The sequence below is a fragment of the Drosophila virilis genome, chromosome 5 (assembly GCF_030788295.1).
Source record: "Drosophila virilis strain 15010-1051.87 chromosome 5, Dvir_AGI_RSII-ME, whole genome shotgun sequence".
In the NCBI taxonomy this organism is placed as follows: domain Eukaryota; kingdom Metazoa; phylum Arthropoda; class Insecta; order Diptera; family Drosophilidae; genus Drosophila; species Drosophila virilis.
In genome coordinates this window covers 5,702,721-5,728,110 of record NC_091547.1, presented here as the reverse complement: position 1 = coordinate 5,728,110, position 25,390 = coordinate 5,702,721, and the positions used below count along the sequence as shown (strand labels likewise).

Genomic DNA, 25,390 nt, shown 5'->3' with positions numbered 1-25,390 from the left:
AAAAATTTGAATGTTGAAAAACGAGTTTTGTATAAAGATTCCCACAAATATTCACTTCAGTTTTGTGGCTTTAATGTCAATTAATGCGATATTTAACAAATTTTAATGCCAAAGATTTATGTACGCATTAAAAATAATATTTATGCTAAATATTTTTTATTGCATTTGAATTCGATTCGTGAGTTTTTTGTTGACTTTTCAAGAAGATACATAAAATATGCAAATCTGCCACAAAATTCCATCTGTTGCTTTATAAACTTGCAAATGTTTATCTTAACAATTTGTATAGTCGGAAAATGACCACTTATAAAGTCAAGAATTTCCTGTTTAAGACAGGTAAACACGTTCATTGAAGTATAAAATAATTAATTTAACTACGAGAATACTTCAAACTTATTTAATTGTGTATTTAAACCTAGTTGAACCGCTTAAGGGAACAGACCAATATTGAATCAAGTTTAAATAACTCCCACTAGGCGGACATTTTCATACAAACCATTATGAATCAGGCCATATCCATTATCCGACGACTCGCTGTCCGCCCAAGCGAGTTTTCACTGTACTATTTCACTCACTCTCACATGCACAATTTTAAGCTTTTCCATTTGTTTCGCATTAGATTCGATCAAATAGCCAAAAATCGAAAGACATAAAACTTACCGCACATTGCATAAGGGAGAAGAGCTCGCAGTTGGAATTGCACTCTATGCATGCACACAAGCAGCAGTGTGTGTGTGTGTGTGTGTGTGTGTGTTTACATGTTGTTATCGACTCGATCCGGCAACGACAACAACATCGACGACCACAACAAGCAGCTCTCATAGCCGGTATGTTAGCTTTTGCGCGTTGCAATAAAAAACCAGGCCTCGTTTATGCGCTGCATTTTTCAGTTGTTTTGTTGTTATCGACGTTTTTGGCTATTGCATTTAGTTGTTGTTGTTGTTGTTGTTGTTGTTGCTGCTGTTGTCTGTCCAAATGGCTTGTGTTGCTGTGCGCTAAAAATAAACGGCATGTAATTATAGCCGTTGACTGCGACTTGTTGCACTTACGCTGCCATACACACACACACTTGTGTGTGTGTGTGTGTGTGCCCGAAAAGGCCCAATGCGAACCGGCCAAGCAACTGTCAAAGAGCGAGCATCTTCGAAGAGAGCGCACGCTGCTTAAGCCACAGATTTATGCGTGCTCTTTGTTGGCCTTTGGTCACGTCGTCCAGCAGCCAATGTGGCCGGCCAGCGCTGATAGGTCACGTATGCGCATATGATTAGTGCGCATTTTTATTGTTTACGACAACATCTTGTCCTGCTATCGATGGGTGTGTGTATGTTAATCTTTTGTGGTGCTAGCAGCTAACCTTGGCCTAAATGTGTTGGCCAGCATGTTGAGTCTGTAGGCGCAGTTTGTAAACAACTCTTAGACTAAAGCTCAAATGTTGGCAAAGAAGTTGCTCGAACGGTATGCGGCAAAGCTTAACAAGAGCTTAAAGCTCAGCTTAGCGCGGACAGCAACCCAAAAGCTGGGCAAAATTAAGGCTCTGTTAGGGCCATGTTTGCTAACATTTGATTTACATGTTGCGCTTAAATATCTCATACATTAATTAAATTTGTTTTTATTATTCACGTAAATTAACTTAAATTAAGATAATCATCAGAATATATTTACAACATTGAAATACTACGAAAAGGAATATGCACTGTGTAAGAACCGCATCAATGATACCTCTTATGTACGAATTTTAGTGCCAAAAATAATGTGCGCCAATATGAAAGAAAGAATTTGTATATAGTACAAGTTCAAGGATGTTTGGGTCAAGTATCTAAATGGCATATTATGTGTGTCTGTATGTGTGTGTGCGGCGTCTGCTTCATCTGCGACGCATATGCATCATGGTCTCCAGCGAGCTGGGATCTAGTGTGGCCGCATGCTCCAAATCCTCGCTGCTGGCATTCTCCTCGGCTACATTCACAAAGGTGCTGGAGAGTTCGCCATTCAGCTTGTTGACGCTGCCTGTCGTTATGTCATACATGAAGATCTCCTGCTCCGAGGCATCGCTGGATCTGTGGCATAATAAAGAAGCATGATATACATTGTGCTTGCATGCTGCTCTGTTAGCGTCACACTGTTAACGTCACATAAACATTGGCTGTTAAGAACTACTACTATATCTACTAAGATTATGCTACTGAATCGGACTATTATGTCATGTGGCTCCTATTGGACCAATCGGACGGAACTAACTAACACTTTCTTATAAAAGCATTTCCAGAAGAAAGCTTATTTGGCTTCTTAATTTTTGATCTTTTCTAGACTTACTTGGCCACTAGGAGCACCACCGACTGTAGTTCAATGTCCGTGCGCGCCTCCTTCTCCAGCCAGCGCTTGAAGTTCTCCTTGGTGGGCTTCTTGACCAGCGTCTTGACCAGCTCACCGCCCAGAAACTTGACCTCCTTGCTGTCCACACTGCTGCTGCGCGCCTCGCTGGACTGCGTCGGAGGCTGTGCCTCGACTGGCGCCAGCACCACCACGCTCACAATCTTCTTGCCCAGCAGCTCCTCGCTGTCGGGTATGGGAAACTGTGCGCCATTTATTTTCAGCGGCAAATACCGATTGTATTGCTGACGATCGGCCAGCTCGACGGGCGTCACCACGGTCGCATCCGTGCGCACATACTTGTCGCTCACGCTCTGGCCCTGCTCGGCATCGTAGCGCACCACCTTCACGTCCAGATTCTGTTTCTGTGGCAACGAGTTGCTCTGCTTGACGCGTTCGATTTGCTTCTCGCTGAGCGCCACCTTGTCCCCGTTGGGCTTCACCACGGTCAACACCTTGTTGGTCTCGGCTATTTGTGCACCGCCGCCGGCGCCATAGAAATGCTGCAGATGCTCCGCGGGCAGATTCTCTAAAGCAATATCACCCTGCTTATCATAGTCCAGCACCGAGATGTCGGCATTGTTCAGTATGCCGGAGGAGAAGAGCTGCTGGCGCAGATCATCGGGCACCTCGTCCGGCAGCTGCAGCAGCGTCTGCGAAGCCTTGCCATTGGGCGCGGGCGCAGCCGTGGGCAGCGGAGTTGGCGTTGGGGCAGCAGCGGCTGCTGCACCGGCAGCTCCTCCTGCTGCTGCCGCTGCTGCTGGGGTTACATAAGTAGATTGCTGCTGCGGCTGTTGTTGCTGTTGGTTTCGCTCCTGTTGCTGTCGCTGCTGCAGCTCCTTGAACACATCCGAGTGGTAAGTGGATACGCTGAAGGGCGAGTTATCCACAGCTGCACTCAGCTGCGCATTGTTCGTCTGCCTGGGCTGCTGCGCCTGCGGATGCACCTGTATCACCTGCTCGTTGTGCGCCTGCGGATACTGATTGTAGCTGGCATAGCTGGCGGCAGGCGGCACAGGCGTGACCACCATTACCTTCTGGCCATGCGTGGACTCGGCATATACAGGCGGCGCCTCGCTGGCAAAGCTGTTGTACTGCGATTGCTGCTGCTGTTGCTGTTGCTGCTGCTGCTGTTGTTGCTGCTGCGTGTTGCTGGCTGTGATATAATGGCCAGCAATGGACTGCGACTGCGACTGGGACTGGGATTGGGTGTGTGGCTGAGCTGCGTTGGTGGGCCCTGGCGCCAGATTGGGCGCGGGTATGTCATGAATCACCTCATTACGATTGCTGCTGTAAGCGAATTGCTGATGTGACAGCTGCTGCTCCTGTTGGCTGGGTATGAGTGGATTCTGCACCGTCTCGGTTATGTGCTGCTCAAACTTTGGTATGGACTTCAAGAGCTCCGTTTCCTTTGAGGGTTTTATGTCAAAATAGTTGAGCGATTGCGAGGAGTATTTGTGCTCCTGCTGCTGCTGTTGCTGCTGCTGCTGCTGCTGATGATGTTGCTGATGTTGCTGCTGTGAATAGTAGGGTGTTGCTGGCGTGGGCGAGTGCACTATAAACTGCGGCTGCTGCACAAACTGTGGCTGTCTTACGAACTGATAAGGCTGCGGTTTGGGCGTTTGATATTGCTGCTGCTGTTGCTGCTGATGCTGCTGTTGATGCTGCTGCTGCTGATAGCTGTCCAGCTTGAGCGGCAGCTGCAATGGCTTGACTTGTGGCGCTGGTGCGGGAGTGGGTCGGAATTTGATGGGCTGATATGGCGTGGAGCTGGCGCGCGTGGGCAGCTCTTGAGTTTTTGGCGGTATTGTTGGGAAGAAGGGCACCTGCACCTGTTTATGCGGCGGCTTCTGGTACTGTTGCTGCTGCTGCTGCTGTTGCGGCTGCTGCTGTGTCTGCGTCTGATATTGCTGATTGTGATTGACATAGAACTGCGACTGCTGCACAAGCTTGTTGAATATGCTTTGCGAGGATGTTGAAGGCAATTGCTGCTGCGTGATGCTGGGCCGCTGCTGCTGTTGCTGCTTTTGATAGAAATGTTGCTGCTGTGACTGCTGCTGCTGCTGCTGCGACTGCTGTTGCTGCTTGCTTGGCGGCCTGAAGTAGTTGCTGCTGTGCTGCGTGGGCAGCTGTTGATGATTGGCAAACAGCAACTGTTGCTGCTGCGCCTGTTGCTGGTAGCTGTTGCTGCCGAAGAGCAAGTTAGAGACTGGTCCACGCCCGAAGCTGTTCTCGCGTCCGTAGTCGGCGCGCGTGTTGGTCAGGGGCAGCGCCACGACCTGACGCTGAATGCTCTCCGCATCGTGCTCCTCTAGGATGTGGCCCGTCTGTTGTTTGTTCTCGGCGCCAAAGGACACGTGTATGCCACTGTTGCTGTGATACTTCTCCGAGTCGGGATGGATGATGGTGCGCAGCGTGGTGGCCGCCTTGAGCTGGGGCAATGGTGTCACCGGGTACTGGATCAGCTCCTCCTCCTCTTCCTCTTCGGGCTCGTCGTTGTCGTCGTTGTTCAGCGAGGCGATGGGCGTCTCCAAATGCAGCTTGTTGTTCTGATCCTTTTTGTAGTTCACATAGTACACGTGCACCTTCTCCTTCTTCTTCTTCTTTGTTTTGGTCACAATGGGCTGCGGCGGCTCCTGGGCAAGCGTTTCGTTCGCATCCTTAATAATGATCTCAATGATGGGCTCCGGCGCCTCCAGATACTGCGGATACGGCGCATAGGCGCTGCCAAAGCTGCCCGGATATTGAGCTGAAAAAAGGGAGTCAGAGTTTAGCCAGAGAACGGAGCAAGTGCAGCTCTCACTCGAGCTCTCACCTATGGCCTGCTGTCCATTGTAGTAGCCCGCCTGCGGATAGTAGCTGTCCACGTAGCCGGCACGTCGGCTGGCCACCTCCGGATAGAGATAGCCCGCATTGCCGAAGTCGTAGAGCGTGCGCTTGCCGCGATTCTCGCCGGGCACTGGCTTTGCCTTCACCGACTTTGACTGACGTGTTGTTGTTGTTGTCGTTGTTGTGGCTGCGGCTGCAGTTGTGGGCGTGGCCTTCTTGCCGTTGGCTGTCTCAGTTTTGGGCTTGGATTCGGTTTTGGGCTTCGTCGTGCCGGCGGCAGCTGCTCCAACCGCAAACAGCGCCAACTGCAAAAATTCAAAAATAAATTTTTTTCTTGTTAGTTTTATTTGATGAGCAATTTCTAATTTATTTATTTAGATTACTTGGCGAGATATTTAATTAAGTTTTGTGGCGCACGCAAGGTCGAGACCCTCGGTTATGCGCATAAAAACAGAAATAATAAAACACTTTTACCGCAAAAAAGAAACCGAACCACAAAAGGCTAAGCGAATTTTGGTGAATGCCCAAAAGTGGCAAATTAAAAAACGCTATCAAAACAAATATCAACATCAAGATTCCCCCCGCAAAGTGTTTTCTTTTTTTTTTTTTTCGGCCAAATAACGAGCAGAAATTAGCTAAACAAATCGTGGACATGGAACGCAAAGACGTGCTTTGAATCCGTCTTTGGCATTGGGTCAATGTCAAGTTGACTGCACACAAATAAAACACATATCACACACACAATTTTGTTGGGTTAAAGGCCAGCCTATGGGAGCCAAAATCTCAGCTCCAGCTGAGCCCATCAATCTGCCCAATTGGAGCTTGTTAGGGCTTAGGCTTAATCGAATTTAACTGTGTCAGCCAAGTCGCGTTGAGCTGAGTAATCGGGCCTATTTGCCACACGTAGCCGTGAAAGTTGCGCTAAAAAGCGGACCTGAATTTCAATTTCAACACTCGCAATTTGCATTTCGACAATAAACGAGCAGCAATGCAGGTGACACACACAAACAACACGCCCAAAACGAATTGTACATACCCTAAATAAGTTAAATACAATGTGAACATAAATACTTGTGAGTATTAATAAATAAAATGCATATGCGATGATTGATTTGTTGAAAAATTGTTAAGCTTAAATTGTGTATACCCTATAAAAGTTACGATATATAATAAATATGAGTGCGAAGTAAAGCGGGGTATAGACTATGAAAAGGGGCAAATTCAGATTTGTATAAATATTATCATAAATTTGATATCAAAAATGAAAAAAATAAAATAAATATGCTAGGGAAAAGGTTAATCATTCTCTCAAAAATTATCAAAGGCATTGCATAAAATATATATAAAATAAAAATGAGTATAATGCGATTCATTTTATTAATGAATAAAATGAATAGCCTATTAAGAGGGCATCGCATATACCCTATGTAAATAAAATGCACAAAATATAATTAAAATAAATCTGAGCTCAATCTCAGGCTCAATCTTGCAATAATAAATACTATGAATATGCTATGGAAGAGGCATATTAAGCTATTTAACAACAATCAGTTTAATAATCTTATGACAAGGTAATTATATTTCAGACGTTGTCATCCTTGAGACGAGCCACTTTTTTAGCCTTCAATTTAAGTCAAATTCAAATGGGATATTTTGTTAATATCTTGTTCAAAAAAAGTTAAGCTACAAGCTGAAGTGAACACTTTCGAAACCCTGTAGATGTTACCTTAGAGGCATTACAAATACTGATATTAAGAGTAATAATAATAATAATTATATATATAATAATTATATATATGCCAGAGAGATTAAGAGCATAGAGCATAGATTCGGGAATATTTAATAGTAAAAATAAACGCGTAACGAATGCAACTGACTCAGATTAAAGAGAATAAAGCAAGAAGAAAGTATAAAATTGTACAGAAAATTTACCATAACTATATATGTATATATATACTTTGATACTATATATCTATATAAATCACATAAATTTCAACTAAAACTTATATTTTTAATTCAATTAATTCTGTGCACAACTAAATAATATATAAATATTTACTTCAGTTCACACTGAATACATTTTTGTGCTATATTTACGTATTGAAACCAAATTGGCGTCAATAAATAATGCACACTCTGATAGGCAAACCGCAGGTCGTTAGCTTGACCACAAAAGCTCTCTGAAACCAGAAGAAATCCTCTCGAGAAATGTAGTTTATTTCAGAGCCGAGTTCAGTCTTTGTTCTGTCTCAAAATGCAGCTCACGTTCACGCATATCATCCTGCTAATCGTGTTCAAAACCGTGTTGGCACCGCCGATCTTTCTATTTTGCTTGAGTCAGGAATGGATAGCTTGGGAAAGCTGTCAGAGTTTGTTATGCGACAAGATAATGCTCGTCTTTGTCCTGAGCACAGCCATCACTTGGATAATTCTGTTCATTGTCCTACTCGTTTATGCTCTAGTGAAAGCGTGTCTCAGGTGCAGGAACAACAGGCAAACAGTTTCCATAGCTAGCTTGGAACTTGGTGAACAGCGACGCGAATCTATCGACTTTGAAGAGGAAAGGGAAGAGGAGCTGCCCGACGCACCGCATCCATCGCGCCCTGCGCCCAGTTTGCCCCGCAAGGGTCGCCATTAACAGGCTGAGGTTTGAACTATGAGAAGTAGCTGCGATCTATACTAGATATATTTTAATAAATCATATATAAGTATATATAAAGGGCCTGTGAATTACTAATTGTATTCTATTTAAAAGGAAAGTGAATCACTTTTGATTATTTGTAATGTAATTAAGTGTGTTCCGCTTGTTTCTGTAAACTCGGCTGGTGCTTATGCCAAAGTTAAACTATGCCCATCGAAGCTCTGACTTTATTTGCCTGAGTTATGCAAGTTATTAAATCTGCATGGACTTTAACAGGCTCGAGAAAGTCTATGGCAACGTTTGGCATTCAATTTTCAACTTGAATTCGAGCCAATTTGGGCAAAAATTGTGCATTCATTGGATATTTGTTTGAACGATCTTCGAGCCAGGACAGTTGCAAAGAGAGAGTGAGTGTGCTGCAATGCGTGCGGTGCCAGCTAAAATATATGACAATAGATCATGACACTAAGCCAAACAACAACCAAAAAGCTGTCTCTTTTAGCCAGCTGCAGCAACACGCCCACGCAGTTGTCTTTCGGCCAACTGCCAAATGCAACGGGCAACTGGCAACTGGCAACGGGCAACTCAATTGCTGGAAGTGAAAATATTTTATGGTTACTCCAGTCCCAGTTGCCGCCCCTGCCCCTGCCGTGCCCAACCCTCACACTTCTGGTTACAAACGCTGCCATTTGACATTTGGCATTGGCATAAAACAAAATTTGCTTTACTTTCTCAAAACCAACAACAAAAAGTTTGTAGAAGAAAATAATCATTTCTAGCAGCATTTTTATTGACTGCAAATGTGAGTAATGTGGGCGCTGACATTTGATTTATTATAATTGAGTAATAATCGTGCCTAAAGTGAAACTCACACGCCAAAAACTGAAATATAAATAAGACAAAAGTACAGCTATAAATGTGGACCAAGCGGCGTATGCGCAATGCGCGGGCAAAGATCAAGACGGGCAGACATGTGCATATGTATATATATATACATTGTGGAGATCTGCCGAGATAATGATTATGGCATCGTTGTCACATCGTTGAAGCTGTCAAACGCGCCAGTTCGTCAAACATCCAAAACGGAAGCTGTGCGAACTATTTTGACAGCACTTGCGGCAAATGCTATTGTTTTTTTTTTATCCAAATTTTTGTTGTGGCTCTTTTTTGTTTCAATGTGTTTTGTGTTTTTATAGCTACTGTTGCTGCTGCTGTTGTCGCCTCAGTGCGAGATTTCATTGCTGACACACATTTTGACAGGCGTCGTGGCTTTTAATTGCAATCAACAAGTCTATATGTATATATGTATGGACACCTGCTGTCAGTTGCACGCACTTTTTTTTAACAAAAGCAAAGAAAGAGCTCGTCTCTTACCGCATCTTATGCTAATTAGGCCACATTGTCACATTTTAAATGTGCGCCCCCGACAACAGAAACAAGCGATTATTTAACACGGCCAAAAATTGTTGATAGAAATGAATCGCGAATTGGTTAACGCGTATTAGCATAATGAACTGACCTACACCTGGTGCCGCTGCTGCTTAGCTCGGTAGCCACAATCAGATGGATTTATTAACACACACCCCGCTGGCACACACACAAACACAAACACACACACACACACACACACACACACACGCGGGCAGACACAATGTATGCCCACAGACAATGGCCAAATGTCAAGCCAAAATATAAAGCAAAGCTGCAAAGTTGTTTTTTATTTTGGCCATTGATGGCGCACACAAGACGCAAAAAGAAACTGGCGCATAATCAAAAAGAAAGATGCTAACAATGGGAGAAAGTTAACACCAGATACACCACACACACACACACACACACACATACACACGCAGCAAAAAATACGCACAGTCTCTAACAAAATTGTTTACAAGCTAATAAATTTTGTTGGCCCAGCAGCTAACCGAACTGCAGTCAGCAGCGCCCACAACAACAACAACAACAACAACAATTTGTGCGGAATTATGTAATTAATAGAAAGAAGCAGCAGCAGCAGCAGCAGCAGAAGAAGAAACACTAACTAACCTGGCCAAGCATTTAGTGGCCGCGTGTAAATCAAAGAAACACTTGAGCGCATCTTTAAAGCCAAACGAATTGATTGTGTAATGCAAGCCGAAGCTAAATTATGGCCAAAATGTGAGAGGCTCGAGCAAATTATAGAGTAGATGCTGCCGCTGCCGTCGTCGCTGCTGCTGCTGCACGAAGAGGCTGCAACATTTCGTATACACTTGTTGAGGGTATTCTAGTTTTCCCAGCAAATGTGCAAAAGCAGACGTTGTCGAGATCAAGAAGTATCTTTGTTTAAATATATATACTACATAGATAGCATTAATAAAGTATAAGTACATAGTCTGAAGCCGTGTCAAATGACGAGCTACTAAAGCCTGACTATTAATCCATATGAAATAATTATCAAAATTTATGTTTTATATAAATTTGGGAAACTCAAAAAAAAATATATTTGCATATAAAAAATGTTCTTTGTTTCAAACATATGAACAATTTTTAATAAAATATATTATCTACAATTTCGAAAAAATGTTTTAAATTTGGAAAATATTATTTAAAAATTTAGATAAATGTTTTAACACTTTTCTAAAAATTTCAAGCATGTTAAATTGTCGAACACATGTTATAAAAATTTAAAAAAAAAAAATTGCTTTTTTGTGTTGTTTCTAAGTTCGTCAAATCTGTTGCAGACAGCATATAATATAAAATCGCATGAATCGAACTACTTGAACGTTTTTTTTTTTTTTTTTTTTGATAAATTTGAACTTGAATTTTTTTGGCTACTATAAGGATAATTTCTTCGCATCCTCAGCAAGGGTATTTAAGCTGCGGCTTACCGCAAAGAGCCTCGTTACGTGTTTTATTGTTTTTGTATTTGGGCAGTCAAACAGCTAACTGCCGCATAGCTTCACAGCTTCACAGCTCAACAGCTCAACAGCTTGTGGCATGTGGCAGCTGGCAAATTGTTAGTATATGTGTCTGTCGCGTTCGTGTTTACGAGCGCCAAGTGAAATCTTGAGGCAACAGCAACAGCAACAGCAACTGCTGCAGTTGCAATTGCAATTGCAGTTGCAGTCGCGACAAACTGCATTAGTTAGCATATCAGCTCGTAAACTGATGACAAATGGCCAGCACGGATTCTCATGTTGTTGCCAATATGCAATTTGCTTTTTTACCAGCAATTGTTGTTGCTGTTGTTGTTGCTGTTGCTGTTGTTGCTGTCACAGCTGTGCCTATTAGCTGATGGCAATCTCTCAGCAACGCCCCGCGTTTCATCTGGCTGCAACTATATGCTAATAACCAGCATTTGGCCAAAACAATCTGCGCCAAATGCTGTTGACGATGAACAGTTATGATACGTGGCAGACGATCTGCCATTGTTGCGGTTGGCCATGTGAACTGTTTGCCAACTGCATGTGACACGGCACAATTATTCTACTGGCCCGAACTCGGCTAAAAGTCAACTGTGTGAGAGCCGACAGGCCCAGAACGTCAAAAGCTTTGCAGTTAGCCAGGCGTGTGTGTGTGTGTGTGTAGGTGTGTGTGCAAGTCACAGTCAATTATACAGGTGAGCGGCCCAACTCAAAACTAGAAAGGCAAACATCATGCTAATGGTTTACATTTTGCAACAGCTTAAGAAACTATATTAAAAAGACCATAGCTAATTTAGGCTAAATTTGCATGGGCCAACAATAAAGTTAACAGCCACTTTAACATGTGCTTTAACTTCATTTTAATGCTGGCTTCAAATGGTAAACTATAGAATACAATAGCTAGGGTAAATTGAAGGTGGTTTGCTTATGCTTATGTTAAAGTTAACAGCTACTTTAACATGTACCTAAGCTTAATGTTAAAGTTGTCTGCATCTAGTTAACTTTACATTTTACAAAAGCAAATTATATTTAAAAACTAACATTAGCAAGCTTTGCCTGAGCTTATGCTAAGGTTGACAGGCACTTTAACATGTGCCTTAACTTCATTTTAATGCTGGCTTCAACTGGTCGCCTCTAAAATGCGTTAAATGAAGGCGGCTTATGGACAACTAAAAGATGTAGAGTTTAGAGTTTGTTAAGTTTTCTTAAATCGATTGGCTTTTCAGGCTTTGGCATCGATTGGAGCTCATTTTGGCAATATGATTCAATATTTAGGATAAGTATTTTTGAATGACAAACGAAAGAGCCAATTCGTATGCATCAAAATAGGTTTAACAATCTACGATCTTAGTTTCCTTACACAAAATATGTTTTGCAGCTTAAGAATAAACCCCTTTTTATGATATGCTGATTGAATCTTTTTTTATTTTGCTCCACCCCAACTGCATTTCATTAGCCCACTTGCGAGTTAAAAAGAATGAAACACTTTTTTGCGTTAAAAAAAGCGCATTAATGGCACTTCAAACACAAAGTGGTATTAATGAACAGCAGCTAACTCTTAAGATAAGATGCATAAAGCGAGTCACAAATAACATAAACGAATTTTAAAAACTATAAATATTGAACATCAAAGCAGTCTCTTGTTAAAAACAAGTCGAACAGGCAAACCCACGACAACACAAAAAATGCATAAAAAAGAATCGATTGTGGCCATGGAAGGCGTAAAGAGCCGCAGCCGACAAATTGCATATTTCCAAGGCGATGAAACAAGTTTGTGCAATGTCCTCAATCGCTTCACATATGAAAATCGCATAATATAAATTTGACAGTCGAAAAACAAAAGAAAAAAAGAGAATGCCCCTGAAAAGCGTTTGCGGATGTGCATAATACGATGCGACTGGCTAAATGCCAAATTGTGTATATAATCCTTATAATTAGAGATCAACCGAGCGAGTTGCATAACGGCGACATGTTATCAAATGTGGAGCAACAACAACAGGAATGAAAGGAAGTGAGTGTGCGCGAGTGTGTGTGTATGTGTGTGTGTGTGTTAAATTGAGGCGTGCAAAATGTTTGTGCTTGTGACTGGCGAAAATGAAACGAAAGACTTAAGCGACAAACTTGGCGTGCGAGTCGCCGCAACTAAAAGGCGTAAAAATACGCAAAACATTAATCGTTGCCTTTTTTTCACTTTTTCGAGTTTTTTTCTGGCCTTAGAAGCTGCACAGCCTGGCACCGAAACGGAAGTAAGCGACGAACTAGACCAAAATAAACACTTGGCGAGCAGCCACAACAACAACAACAACAACAACAGCTGAGAAACAACTGAAGCAGCTGCCAGACAACAAATAAAAACAAAGCAGGGGAAATAAAGAAAAAAAAAAATGATGAATTATTAAATGAAATGAAAAATGAAAGTGTTTTTCTGTCAGTCAAACGAATGATGAGGCTGCCGTTGGGTCGGACGCCCGCCGAATCTGCCTCAACGTGACTTGAATTGGACACAGATACAGATACATCAGGGCTCAGCTATAGGCACAGGTACAGACCCAGACCCAGACCGAGGCACAGATCCGGGCGCTGAGAAAGCGAACTTCAAGTCCAAGTTGAGCTGGCGGACAACGTGCCAACAACTGGCTGCTGTTTTCGATAACTGCCCCCTCCCCCAATCCAATGCCTGCCCCCTCGCTAAGCCCTTGCCGCGTGCAGGTGAAGACGCCTCAACCTTAATCTCAAGCCCAATCTCAGACACAGTCACAGTCACAGTCAAAGTTTCCAAGTTTCATATGCATAATAAACCAAAGAAGATGACGCTGCAGCTGCTATCATCATTTGTAAGAGCAACAAAATAAAAAACCATAAATAAATGAAAATAAAACGCTCGGACAATGCGCCGTAAAAGTTGTTGAACCAGTCAAAGAATGTCATTGAAACGATATTCAAAACAATTTTCATCGAATGCAAATGCGTTGCGATGAATAGCCGCATAAATGTGTCAACATTTGGACAGATCCCAAACGCCAGCTGGGCATTATATTACAATTAACAGTGGCAGACTACCATTTATATACCCTGTAATTATTACAAGTGCTTACAAGGGCTTTATTGTATTGGAATTAATTTGTTTGACAGTGGAAAGCAGAGATTTTTTTCGTAGCTAACAGACAAATCAATCTTGATTCGAGCTTCTGTTTCCTAAGCTAATATTACAGGGTATCATGTGGTCAAACACTATAAGTTGTAACAATTCTTTGCTGTTGTCTCAAGCTACCTAAGCAAACACATACGGCAGGTAATTAACACCTCTGTAGCTGCCGCTGTGCCATCCTGCCTCACTCCACCCCCCCATCTCCCGCCCCTCTCGCCACCTGCCTCTCCATATATCTTTCGCTAGCTATTACCACAGAGATTGGGCAAGTTTGTCGCCGTTGCAGTTTTGCATATATGTCAAAGTAAATTGAAATGCAATTGAACGAAATGTTGCGCATAAGCCGTGGCAGCAACAAGTAGCAGGCAGGCGGTAGGCGTGGCAGGCATTATGCAAAGAGACGAAGAAAAACAACGCGACAATAAAAAGCCACAACAAATTAACTGACCAGCGAGCGGCCGTTGCACATGTTGACAATTACACAAGGCGCAGGCGCTGCTGCAGCGGGTGACATTCGGGCGTGTGGTAACAAAAGACTTAGGCAACGAACGCGTCAAAATTTTCTTAAATTAATAATCAAGCATGGTTTTAATTAGTTAAAATCTTTGGCTGTCGAGCTAAACGATGTGCAAGGTCGTTGCATAAAATACATAAAAATCGTCCAAATAAAGGCCAGAAGGAAAACCAAAAAAAAAAAAAACAAAAAAAAACCAAGCGCACACGCATAAATTAAAACCGAAGCAACAAATAAAATACTTAAAAGACCGCAACTAAAGTGAGAGTGAGAGTCGGTCCGGAGCCGGAACCGGCCACAAGTGATGCTCCAACAAGCCGCGTGGAAGGGTAGGAGGGGGGGGGGGGGGGGGGGAGATTTGCATATGACGCATTGACCCGAACTGTGGCGATTATGTAAGATGTGTGCAGTTCGTATTTAATACATATGCTAAAGAGTTAGCTCGACTAATTAAAATTCCAGCAAAAATGCTTAACAACAAGTGTGTAAGCGCAGAAGGGGGGCGGGACGCGGGGTGGGGATAGCTGCTCACAAATTGGAGTTAAAGCTAATCGACGCATTGGCTTCATTAATATATGCCATGCATAAAATGTCTTTAAGAAGCTGCCCCAAAAAAAAAAAACTTGAGCAAGCCTTTAAATTAAAATAGATGCGGGCTTCGGCAGCAGATGATGATTATGTTAAAGAAGAGCTCGATGATGATGATGATGACGATGATGATGATGCCAAATTGCTTGCAGCTGTAATTGCAGGCCGAAAAATTGTTTGTGGCCAAAACCGCATTCCGATTTCATGTATTTACAACTTATTCGCCTGCGTGTGTGTGTGTGTGTTCGCGTGTGTGTGTGTGCATGAAATTCATATTTCGTGTGTCGCCATTCACTCGATTGGCTAGAAAAACCTGTAACTGGCTGCCTCGTTGCCTGGCTCGTCTTCAGTTTGCGGCTGCTGCCAAAAGTTTCCTTTTCCTTGCGGCAGACGCTTTTGGCCAATCGTGTCCAGCTGCAGCTCATCTTGGCCAAGTTAATTGCGCCGCCGAGTGAAAGGCTTTGCCTGGCCAGGGCTAACGGCCAGGAGCTGTATTATATATATATATAAATATATACTACTATTTTTTTTTCAATCTGAACTTGTCACATTTCTTGGCTCGCAGCCAAATATAAGAAAAGTTTTCATTTTCTACAAAAAAATAAAAAAAACGAACGAAACAAAAATAAAACCAATCAACTTTCTACACTCCAAATTCACATACAAATTGTTGGTTTGCATGCGTGCAGCATTTTAAAAAAATGACGCTGCCTATTCGGAAGAGACACACACACACACACACACACACACCTGTAACAGGTGCTGAAGTGTTTTTGTGTGTGCGTGATCAGCCCTGGGGCCAAGTGCTGCTGACGGAAAGCAGGCCATTTGGCCAATTCTTTCCAGGCAATGACAATCAACTTATTTCGAGGGGGGAGAGGCTGGAGGGGGGTGGGGGCTTTTATTAACTTTGCTTTGCCAGCCAGCAATTAGCCATGAAACGCATTTGGGCCACATGTCTTGACACAACAAAAACACCTGTTACTGGGTCGTGCGTCTGCCAAGCGAAATTGCAAAAAAAAAAAACAAATACAAAAGCCAAAAAAAAACATCATTACAAATCTTTTGTAAAGGTTGCAAATCAGACAAACGCAGCCATAAACCAAATGGCCAATAATGATGGCTATTGATTTGCTGGCTTAAAAGTCAGCGGCCGTTTTGGCGCCTCAATTTGAAAGGCTGCCGCGACAGCTGCTGCTGCTGCTGCTGCTGCGTCTGCCACAGAAGCGAAAGGAGGGCAAGTTTTGATTTTGCCACATGTTGCATGCTGATTTTTATTTTGTTATTGTTGCACTTCAAAATAAAGATGAAGTTGTTAGCTGCACAAAAGGCAGCTGCAACACACACACATACACACTCGAACACACACACACACACAGGGAGGGGGGGTCGTGTGGCAACAGCAGATGGCAGCAGCGCATCGGTCATTATTTGCATTTGTCTGGGGCATTGCGCATCGGCCAGACTCTGACAATGCACAAATTTGCGATGCTCGCGATTACACAAGATTAGAGTTGGGCTTGATTGCAGCTGCGGCACACACACTACCTAGTTGCATGCTACATGCCGGTGCAGCTGCCGCTGAGGCTGACAATTAAAAAGTCACAGCCGTAACAAGTGCCAAGTTGAAGACTCCTGCACTTCACACTGAGCTGTTGCCAACAGTTGTTGCTGCCACAATTGTCTAACAGGCAGCCGGAAGACAGTTTACAGTTAACAGTTGTTGTTGTTGCTGCTTTTGCCACATTAGTGACATAATTTACCAATGTCAATGGAAGAATACAGGTAAATGGCAGAGTTTGCTATGTTGCGGGTCAAGCGTTGACACCTGTCCACAACAACAACAGCTAACTGTTATGTAAAAGCTACTCACCAGCAATGGCAAATGTTGCAAGCGCATCTTGCAGGACAACGGCTGTTGTTGTTAATCCGCTTAACAGTGGCTGTTAGTTAACAGCTGTTGTTGCTTAACAGCGGCTTGTCTAATATGCCAAACAAAATACACAACACAACACTGCACAGCACACAGATCACGTTTATGTATATGTGTATATTTATATATATTCGGCCCGTTATCCTGGCGCCGCACAACAACAAAAGCCGCGTACGCAATCAAATTTAGTTCAGAGCGCAGCGCGTCCAAACCGAAACGCGTCCGTGTTATAACTGAAACTTGATGCAAAGCGCAGTCGCACAAGTCGCAAACGCGCGACAGTGTGAGAGAAAGAGAGTGAAGAAGACGCCAGTAACAAGTGACTCACCTCGTGGTGAGTTGCGGCCAGCGCTGGGGGAGTTTAACTCTGTGACTGCTGCTCAAGCATTCTCAATCAATTCACGCTGAAAGTGAATCTGAATAAACACACACACACACACACACACATGCACTTTACAGCTCATTTGGCTAAGAGCAGAAAAGTACTTAATCATGATTACAATTACGTCTATGCGCAGAGCAAAATGTTTAGAGAGTAGCTCAAATTGTGCCGCGAGCCAACAATAGCTCAATGTGTGCGCAAAACGCCGGCAAAAGCCAAACAATAATAATAAGAAAATCGAAAATGAGTAAATATATATAATAATATGAGAAAAAAAATTAAGCGCACAGCTTTATAGATAATGCCCCAGCGAAATGTCTGGCGAAAAAAAAAAGATCAAAGATCACAATAGGGCACATAATTAACGGTTATCGAAAGGCGGTTTGTTTCTTCATTGTGCCACATAAAATCATAAACATTTTGGCCTGCACGGTTAGCAAATGAGCGGCAAATAGCAAACATAACATGTAAGAGTGCTCAAGGCAGGAGTGCGCGACTAGCGGATACCCTATGGGGAGGGGAGACAGGGGTCGTTAGTTTTGAAAGATACTCTAAGTTTATATACTTCTCCAGAAGTGACTCTTGCTCTTAAGATTTAAGAGATTGGCTCTATAAACATGATTTCGATAACGATTTTTATCAATTGCAAGTTATCGATTATCGGAAACAAACTGTACATACATATGGACAATCGAATGGACAGTTGGGGGAACGGACGGACAGACGGACGGAAAGGAGACGCAGATCAACTCAGCTATTGATGCTGACTAAGATTATATAAACTAGATGGGGTTGGAGATGCTTTCTTCTGCCTGTCACATACATTTGCCGAAAACCAGTATACCCTTTTACCCATTTTCAATGGGTATGAAAAACATAAGTAGAAGGCACTCAGTTTGGCAGCAAAGGCAAATTAACATTGATATATTGTTGCCTGATTGATTTTTATTTGTAGCTCCAAATTAATTTGTGCTAAATAAATATACCTGCAGCATAAATGTGCTCAATTACAATTGTAATTACTGCAGCAATTACTTTGGTAATTAGCCCCAAAGAAAAGCTGTACAAATTAAGCATTTCGCGTTAAAATAAAAATTAGCGCTCATTACAAATAATTTAACATTTACGATTATTTGTTGTATGATATATCGTTGCCTAATTTCTTGTATTTCCCCGCAGTTATTTATTGATTTTGTTTGATTCGTTTTTCATATTTCGTTACGAACTTTCAAAAACGCAAAACGCATCTCAAATAAATCATTTACTCCCATTTTGTAGCGGAAATACAAAAATAATTGTTAGTTGTGAGCTGTTTCCGTTGATCATTGAAAAAAGCATAAAAGAAAAAAAAAAAGAAACCAAATGCTGGATGTCTGAAAACAATGATGGCCTAATATCATTAGTCTAATATCTATCTGTCTAATATCTATCTATCTAATATCATAATAAAGAACAGGTCGATTGTTTAAGGACAACTTTTTAAGTACCATAGCATTGCTCCTGATGACAATTTTATTCTTTTATTTATGAAATAAATCAATTTCATTTCATCAATTCATCAAAACTGATTTTTTTAATATTATCAAGAAACTATTGAGATAAGCTTTTTAAGCAGCAAAAGCAACAATTGCTGCTGAGCATAAAGAAAGAACATACCAAAGTGCAAACTTGACTTTGCCCAAAGGCAAGGTTAAAGTTGAAGCTTATTTACAAGCGGCCAATTTAAATACAAAACCTGCACAAGGCTTTTGGTTGTGCTGTGTAAACTCTCCCACATTTCTGGGCTGCTGCTTTTCAGGTGTTTTGTTTAAGTTGTTGTGTGTTGTTGCATCATTTGTGGCAATTAAGTGCCTGCAGGCGGACAAGTGAAGCTCATTGCGCAGCTTCATAAATATATCAAGCATACGCAGCGTGCGACAATTGTTAAGATTAGCGATGCATGCAAAAGCCAAACAGATGAACCCCTTTGTCTGGCCAGTCCGATGTCTGTCTGTCTGGCTGGCTGGGTGACTGACTGGCGCGCAGTGACCATGGCCAGGTAATTTTGCCAGCCGCCAAAAATCAATGACCGACCGGTTTTGCATAGGCATTCGGTGTCTTCACTTGGCGCAGTCCATGTCGATGTAACGTAACAACTTTCGCTGAAACGTCATTCACAACAACAACAACAACAACAACAGGGAGAAGAAAAAGAAGCAGAAAAATACAACTGCAAATGGCAAAAGGCAGCAGATAAAGCGACGATCACCAAAAACCAATTGATGAAGCAGCAGCACAACGAAAAATTCAGTTTCAGTGTCGCCGCCAAATGTTGCCTCTTGCCTCGTTTGGCTATTAACGCAACGTCTAGACCAGTTTTGGCAGCAACCAGAGCAGCAGCAGCAGCAGCAGCAGCAACAGCAGAGACAGCAGCGACAGCTCCCAGCTTCATGTTGAGCACGAGCTGGCCATAAACCAGAGGCGAATATTCGGTAGACTTTCGAGTGCTGCTGGAAGAGACTCATTTGAATAATTGAAAAGCACTTGCACTGTGCAATTGAGAGCACATCAAATGAAATGTTTGATTTGCCACACAACAACAACACACACACACACACACACACATTGCGACTGCACTTGCTTAAATTGCCGGAAAATTTCGCTTCATCTTCAACGCAAACTGGAACTCGAGCTACAGCTACACGACTTGGAACTGTCTGCCTCAAATGACTGTGCAACAGACACGCCATACAAACACACGCTGCGCACCGGAAATTGTTAAAAACATGCCATGTGAGTGAAAAAAAAAAAATGAAAGAAAACCCAAATTCCCAATTGGCACAGACTCGCACTCGCACGCCCATTACCCGGTCGAGGCGACAACATTCTGTGACCTCATACATATTTATGCCAGAGCCGAGCAAAATTTACTTTCATGCACAGCTCTCAACACGCAAATCCACAGATATTTTCAGTTAATGAAGTCTGCTTAGGTCGTATATAAATATATAAATAATAAGCACGTAAGCTAAGGCTGAAGACCACCTGGAGATGGGCTTATTCTAATAAAAAAAAAATTAAAAAAAAACCAAATAAAAAATGAGAAAAAATTAAAAAACAAAAAAGTATTTTTTGTTGGGCTTCCGGTAAGAGTTTAAGGCTTTTTCCTAATATTTCTATATCAAGGGTAAGCTACTTAATTCATGGCTTTAAACAACTTTCTAGGGGCAATCTACAGAGCCAATTTGTAAAGGCAATCTGTCTATATAAGCTATATGACGATTTAGTTTGTGCCCTTTCGATGCCACAGCGCTCCTGAACTTAATTTGCTGCTGGCATTTTGATACTCAAATCAATAAAAAGGCTATGCCAGGTGACTCTGAAACTGTAACTAAAACTGGCTTTCAAACTGTGACTGGTTTTATATAGCCCTTCACAAAATGTTAAAGGGCATATTGGATTTGTGCAGACCAAGTTATACAATTTTAAAGCTAAGCTAAGGATGGGCATGCTTTTTATGCAGCTTTGCCATGCACAATAGCTAAATGCTGAAGAAGTGCAACTGCCGCGAGCTGGTCGTGTGTGCAGCACTATAATGACATGAACATACCTGAAATGTCCCGTCGACAAAATGCGTAATTGGTCTTTTAGCCATGTTAACACGGCGCCCAACAAAACAAGCCAAACTGCACGCCAATGGGCCAGCACAAAAGCCAGCCGCAGGCCCAGGCATGGCCACAGTTGCGTGATGTCCGCAGGACTCGGCGTCATGCGCTTATTCATCATCTTTATGCTGGGCTGCCTGTGCCCGCGGCAGCACTGCGTCCAGCTGGAGGACTGGCCGGACCATGCAGATAGCCAGCCGCGGCTGCTGCAGCTTTTACAGCGCATTCGCTTGGAGCGGCACTTTGAGACGATCGTGGTGTATGGCCGGGCGCCGTGTGTGTTCCATGAGCTGCTGCCGCAGCTGGAGCTGCCCACGGTGCTGCTGGCCAATGGCAGCAGCCTGGCGGATTGGCGCTTCAACAGCGAGTCAACGCTGCTGCTGTGCTGCGGCCTTAGCGCCGAACAGGAGCACAATCCGCACACCTTATTGAGGCTGCAGCAGGCGCGTCGCTTGGTCCAGCTGGCGCCCAAGATCCGGCCGCGGTGGCTGTGCGCGGTCTACTTTGCCCGGGAGCAGCACAATGTGGCCATGCTGGATGCACGTGGCAATGTCTACAGCTGTCGCCTGTTTCAGCAGCCGAACTATGTGCAGCTCGTCAGCTTCGGCTCCGACTCCGACTCCAACTCCAGCTCCATTTATGTGCAGCAATACGGCAATGTGCAGGGCGCAGCAATCATAAGCGAAGCGGATCAGCTGATGCCGCGTTCCATGCTCTTTCGGAATCCCAGCACTGGCCAGCTGGAGATGGTGGGCTTTGTGTGCAATCTGATTAACACGTTTGTGAGGCGTTTGAACGCAACGCTAAAACTGCGTCCGGACATCGAGCTGGGCAAAACCATATACTATGGCATTATGGAGCGGCGAGTGCAGGGGAACGAGCTGGATGTGGCTGCCTCGTTGACGACCACCCTGACAACGAATAACATGGACTATCTGAGCTATCCGTTTGTGTCGACGTCATATTGCTTCATGATACCCTTGCCGGCACGGCTGCCCTACAAGAAGATCTACACGGTCATTGTGGAGCCTCTGGTGCTGGGCGTGCTGCTGCTGCTGTTCCTGATCTTCTCGCTGCTGCTCATCTACAGCCAGGAGCTGAGCTGGCGTCGTCTGAGTCTCAGCCAGCTGCTGCTCAACGATCGCTGCCTGCGCGGCCTGCTCGGCCAGGCGTTCCCGTGGCCCCAGCAGGCCAGCCGCCATCTGAAGGCCATTTGCTTGCTGCTGTGCTTCGCCAGCCTCATGACCACCACCATGTACGAGTCCTATCTGCAGTCGTTCTTCACCCATCCCCCAGCCGAGTCGATGCTGCGCAGCTTTGCCGATTTTCGCGATTCGCCCTACAGAATTGCCGTGGATCGCAAGGAAGCGAACCGCATGCTCCAGAGCTACAATTTGACCACGGACCATGCTCGCAACGCCTTCATCCTGGAAAGTTGGCATGAGTTTGTAAAAATGCGCGACACCTTCAACGCCAGCTTTATTTACCCTGTCACCCGTCTGCGCTGGAAGTCCTACAACGAGCAGCAGAAGCTCTTCCAGGAGCCCATGTTCTACTATTCGGAGGACGTCTGCCTGCATCGCTTCATGCTTATGTGCCTGCCTGTGCGTCGCCATTGGCCATATCGCCAGCTCTTTGAAAATCACATGCTGTCCATGTGGGAGTTTGGCGTGATGCAGCTCTGGGTTCGCAGAGCCTTCTACGATATGGTGCAGCTAAACATGACCAAGCTGGTGGACTTCAGTTCTGGCAAGCCGGAGGAAGATGCGGTCTATGTTCGCGATCTCTCCTGGATATTCTTTTTCTATGTGTCTGCCAATCTACTCGCCTGCATTTGCTTTGCTGTCGAATTCTGCTGGGGCAGATACGTTTGAATTCCTGCAGTTCTCCTCTGAATGCGCTTCACTTGTTTGCTGTTGGCTGCTTTGCATCTGAATAAATGCGATTTAAAGAGAAGAAAACTGATTTTTAAAATGAGCATATCTAAAACCGGATTAAGACATGTTTAAAGCTGCTTTAAATCAGGTATAAGCTAGCATTAATACTATTCTAAAAGAGGTTTCAAATAGCTTAAAAACTGTTCTAAAAGTGGTTTAAAAATGTATGATTTAAGCTGGTTTTAGATTATCGTTAGACTTTTTTAAAGGTAGTTGAAGATGGTTTAAGGACAATTGTAAAACTGGTTTCAAGTTGGTTTAACACTATTCTAAAAGTGCTCTGTAGCTTGTCGAAAAATGGTTTAAAACAGTTTCTGAACGATTTAAGATTTGGCTTAAAGCAAAATTAAAACTATTCACAAACTGATTTAGGATTGGCTTAAAATATACTCAAATTTAAATAAAACTGTTTATAAAGTGAATTAGGTTATTTTTGGGAATTACATTTATAAGAAGCCCAAAAGTTTTTGACACGGGCTGCTTGGGCATCACGAAAAACGTGAAAAGTGATCTGCAATCAATTTTGCAGCTCTACGTGTCCGCTTAGCTACTAGTCCACTAATTGCCTTGTCATCGAATGCTCCCAATTACATAAGCCACGCATTTTGTAGTCATTTTTTATACCGTGCGCCATGCCGCTGAACTCTAAACCCCATTAACATTTTGAGGCAGCCGCCTCCGCTTCAAAAATGCTGGCGGATGTTCCTCCATAAACACATATACAGATATATATGTATACAGATGCTTATATATAGCTGCCATATAACCACGCATTTCCATTTTCATTTAAATGACATCGTAAAAAAACGGCAAAGGTTGACTAACGTCCGCACAAAGTTGTTCGTTGTTTCTTTCGTTTCTGTTTGATTAAAATCAATATGCGATTTTAAAAGGTATTCAATGTTATCTATGAATCAATTTGTTGGCTGGATTGTGTAAACCCAATTGGAAATATTGTGCATGCGCATTCCATCTGCCGCATTTGCTCCGCTTAACTGTTGCCCATTTTGGGGATCCAATCATAGCTGCAAATTCGATGACGGGCTCTTGCGGCAATGCCTCATCTCGAGCCCATAAATGCTTAAACAATGCGGGTGTCTGTGGCGCTTATGCAAAACTTAGCTTAACTACCTGACGCGCCGAAAAAAAAGTAATAAAAATTATAAATTAAGACTATCAAACATATCGGCGACTTAGTCACATAATTTTAATTTCTTTCCCTGCACCTGGCCCAAGACGGCCTTGGGCTCGGCGCCAGGTATTACCCGGTGGGTGATACAAGAGCTGTGCATTGTTAATCCGCTTTGATTATGTTGAACAAACGCTTTCAATATTGTTTTTTTCTTTAAATTTCATATTCGTTTTTTTATCGATTTTTTTTTTTTGGGATTATATGTGCAGTGGCTGTTTCTCATAGCGCGCAGCTATTTAAAGTTATGAAATTGTGCTACAATCGTTTGTGCAAGGAAATGCGAAGAGTGTAATTTGCTATTTGCCAAATTGCAAGTGTGTTAAACGGCCGAAAAGCGGTTTAAAGGTGTTTTTCGGAGGTAATAATAGTAGCTGAGCAGGTATCGAAGCTTGTTCAAACTGTTGTGTTGTGCGTTGTAGTAGGACGGAAGATAAGCCTCAAGCTGTACATGATTTAAACGCGGATTTGGGTTAGATTTACAAACATTTTCAATACCAAATTGGGACGACTTTTAATGGTTGATGGAATTGAACATTTTGATGGTCACATCACAAGTATCTATCTGTATTTGTATGGATTTATAGCTGCATAGATAGATACAGATAGATAGTTCTATATAAAATGATTGTCAATCTCTAAATCTATATATTTATCTATCTACCTATCTAGCTACTTATCTATCTATCTACCTATCTTTCCATATATCTATCTGCCTAGCTGTCTATCTGTGTATCTATGTATCGATTTATCTATCTATCTATCATCTATCTATATCTCTATCTCTCTATATTTCTATCTACATATCTGCATATATATGTCTATCTGTCTATATTTATATCATTACATCATTCTTTTTATCTATCATTCTATGTATCTATCTATCTATCTACCAATTTATCTGTCTACCTATCTGTCTAAAACATATCTATCTATGTATCTATCTATCTATCTGTCTGTCTATCTAAGCAGATAGATAGATAGATTTTAATATCCTCTTATCAGTATACCTTGCTATCTATCCATCCATCATTCCATCCATAACTTATAAAACTAGAAACAAACTTTTCCCAGCATCTCTTTGAATAGTTATTGATTTTCCCAGTTATTCGAATTATATATTTCCCATAACCAATTGATAAAGCATTTCGAAAAGCAGCTCCTAGCTCGAGCACAGCTCCTTTTGTGCGTCCAATAATAAAGAGCAATCATTTTAGTTGCCCAACCTTTTGACATTTTGTAGAGCAACTCATCGCAGCGAGAAGAAAGACAACAAAAATCCGTAACAAAATAAATTGTGGTTAACAATTTTTCA

The 25,390-nt window shown here is 42.8% G+C and overlaps 2 protein-coding genes across 2 annotated transcripts; one reads left to right on the top strand and one right to left on the bottom strand.

Moving 5' to 3' along the window:
- Nucleotides 1-1,589: 1,589 nt before the first annotated feature.
- LOC6625486 (uncharacterized) lies at nucleotides 1,590-17,169 on the bottom strand. Its single transcript, XM_032436053.2, has 4 exons — nucleotides 16,864-17,169; nucleotides 5,186-5,504; nucleotides 2,314-5,119; nucleotides 1,590-2,057 (listed from the first exon to the last, which is right to left on the bottom strand). The coding sequence occupies exons 1-4, from the start codon at nucleotides 16,888-16,890 to the stop codon at nucleotides 1,865-1,867; spliced, it is 3,345 nt and encodes a 1,114-aa protein (XP_032291944.1). The 5' UTR covers nucleotides 16,891-17,169; the 3' UTR covers nucleotides 1,590-1,864.
- Nucleotides 17,170-20,746: 3,577 nt separating this feature from the next.
- Nucleotides 20,747-23,109, top strand: Ir52a (Ionotropic receptor 52a). Its single transcript, XM_002050997.3, has one exon. The coding sequence runs from the start codon at nucleotides 20,916-20,918 to the stop codon at nucleotides 22,821-22,823; it is 1,908 nt and encodes a 635-aa protein (XP_002051033.3). The 5' UTR covers nucleotides 20,747-20,915; the 3' UTR covers nucleotides 22,824-23,109.
- Nucleotides 23,110-25,390: the final 2,281 nt, after the last annotated feature.

What these genes read in the sequence shown, in the direction of transcription:
- LOC6625486 (XM_032436053.2), bottom strand. Translation starts at nt 16,890, where the DNA reads ATGCGCTTGCAACATTTGCCATTGCTG. An exon ending in CAATGGACAGCAGGCCATAG is followed by an intron (nt 5,120 to 5,185) that starts GTGAGAGCTCGA and finishes CCCTTTTTTCAG; the next exon opens with CTCAATATCCGGGCAGCTTT. An exon ending in GTGGTGCTCCTAGTGGCCAA is followed by an intron (nt 2,058 to 2,313) that starts GTAAGTCTAGAA and finishes ATTATGCCACAG; the next exon opens with ATCCAGCGATGCCTCGGAGC.
- Ir52a (XM_002050997.3), top strand. Translation starts at nt 20,916, where the DNA reads ATGCGTAATTGGTCTTTTAGCCATGTTAACACGGCGCCCAACAAAACA.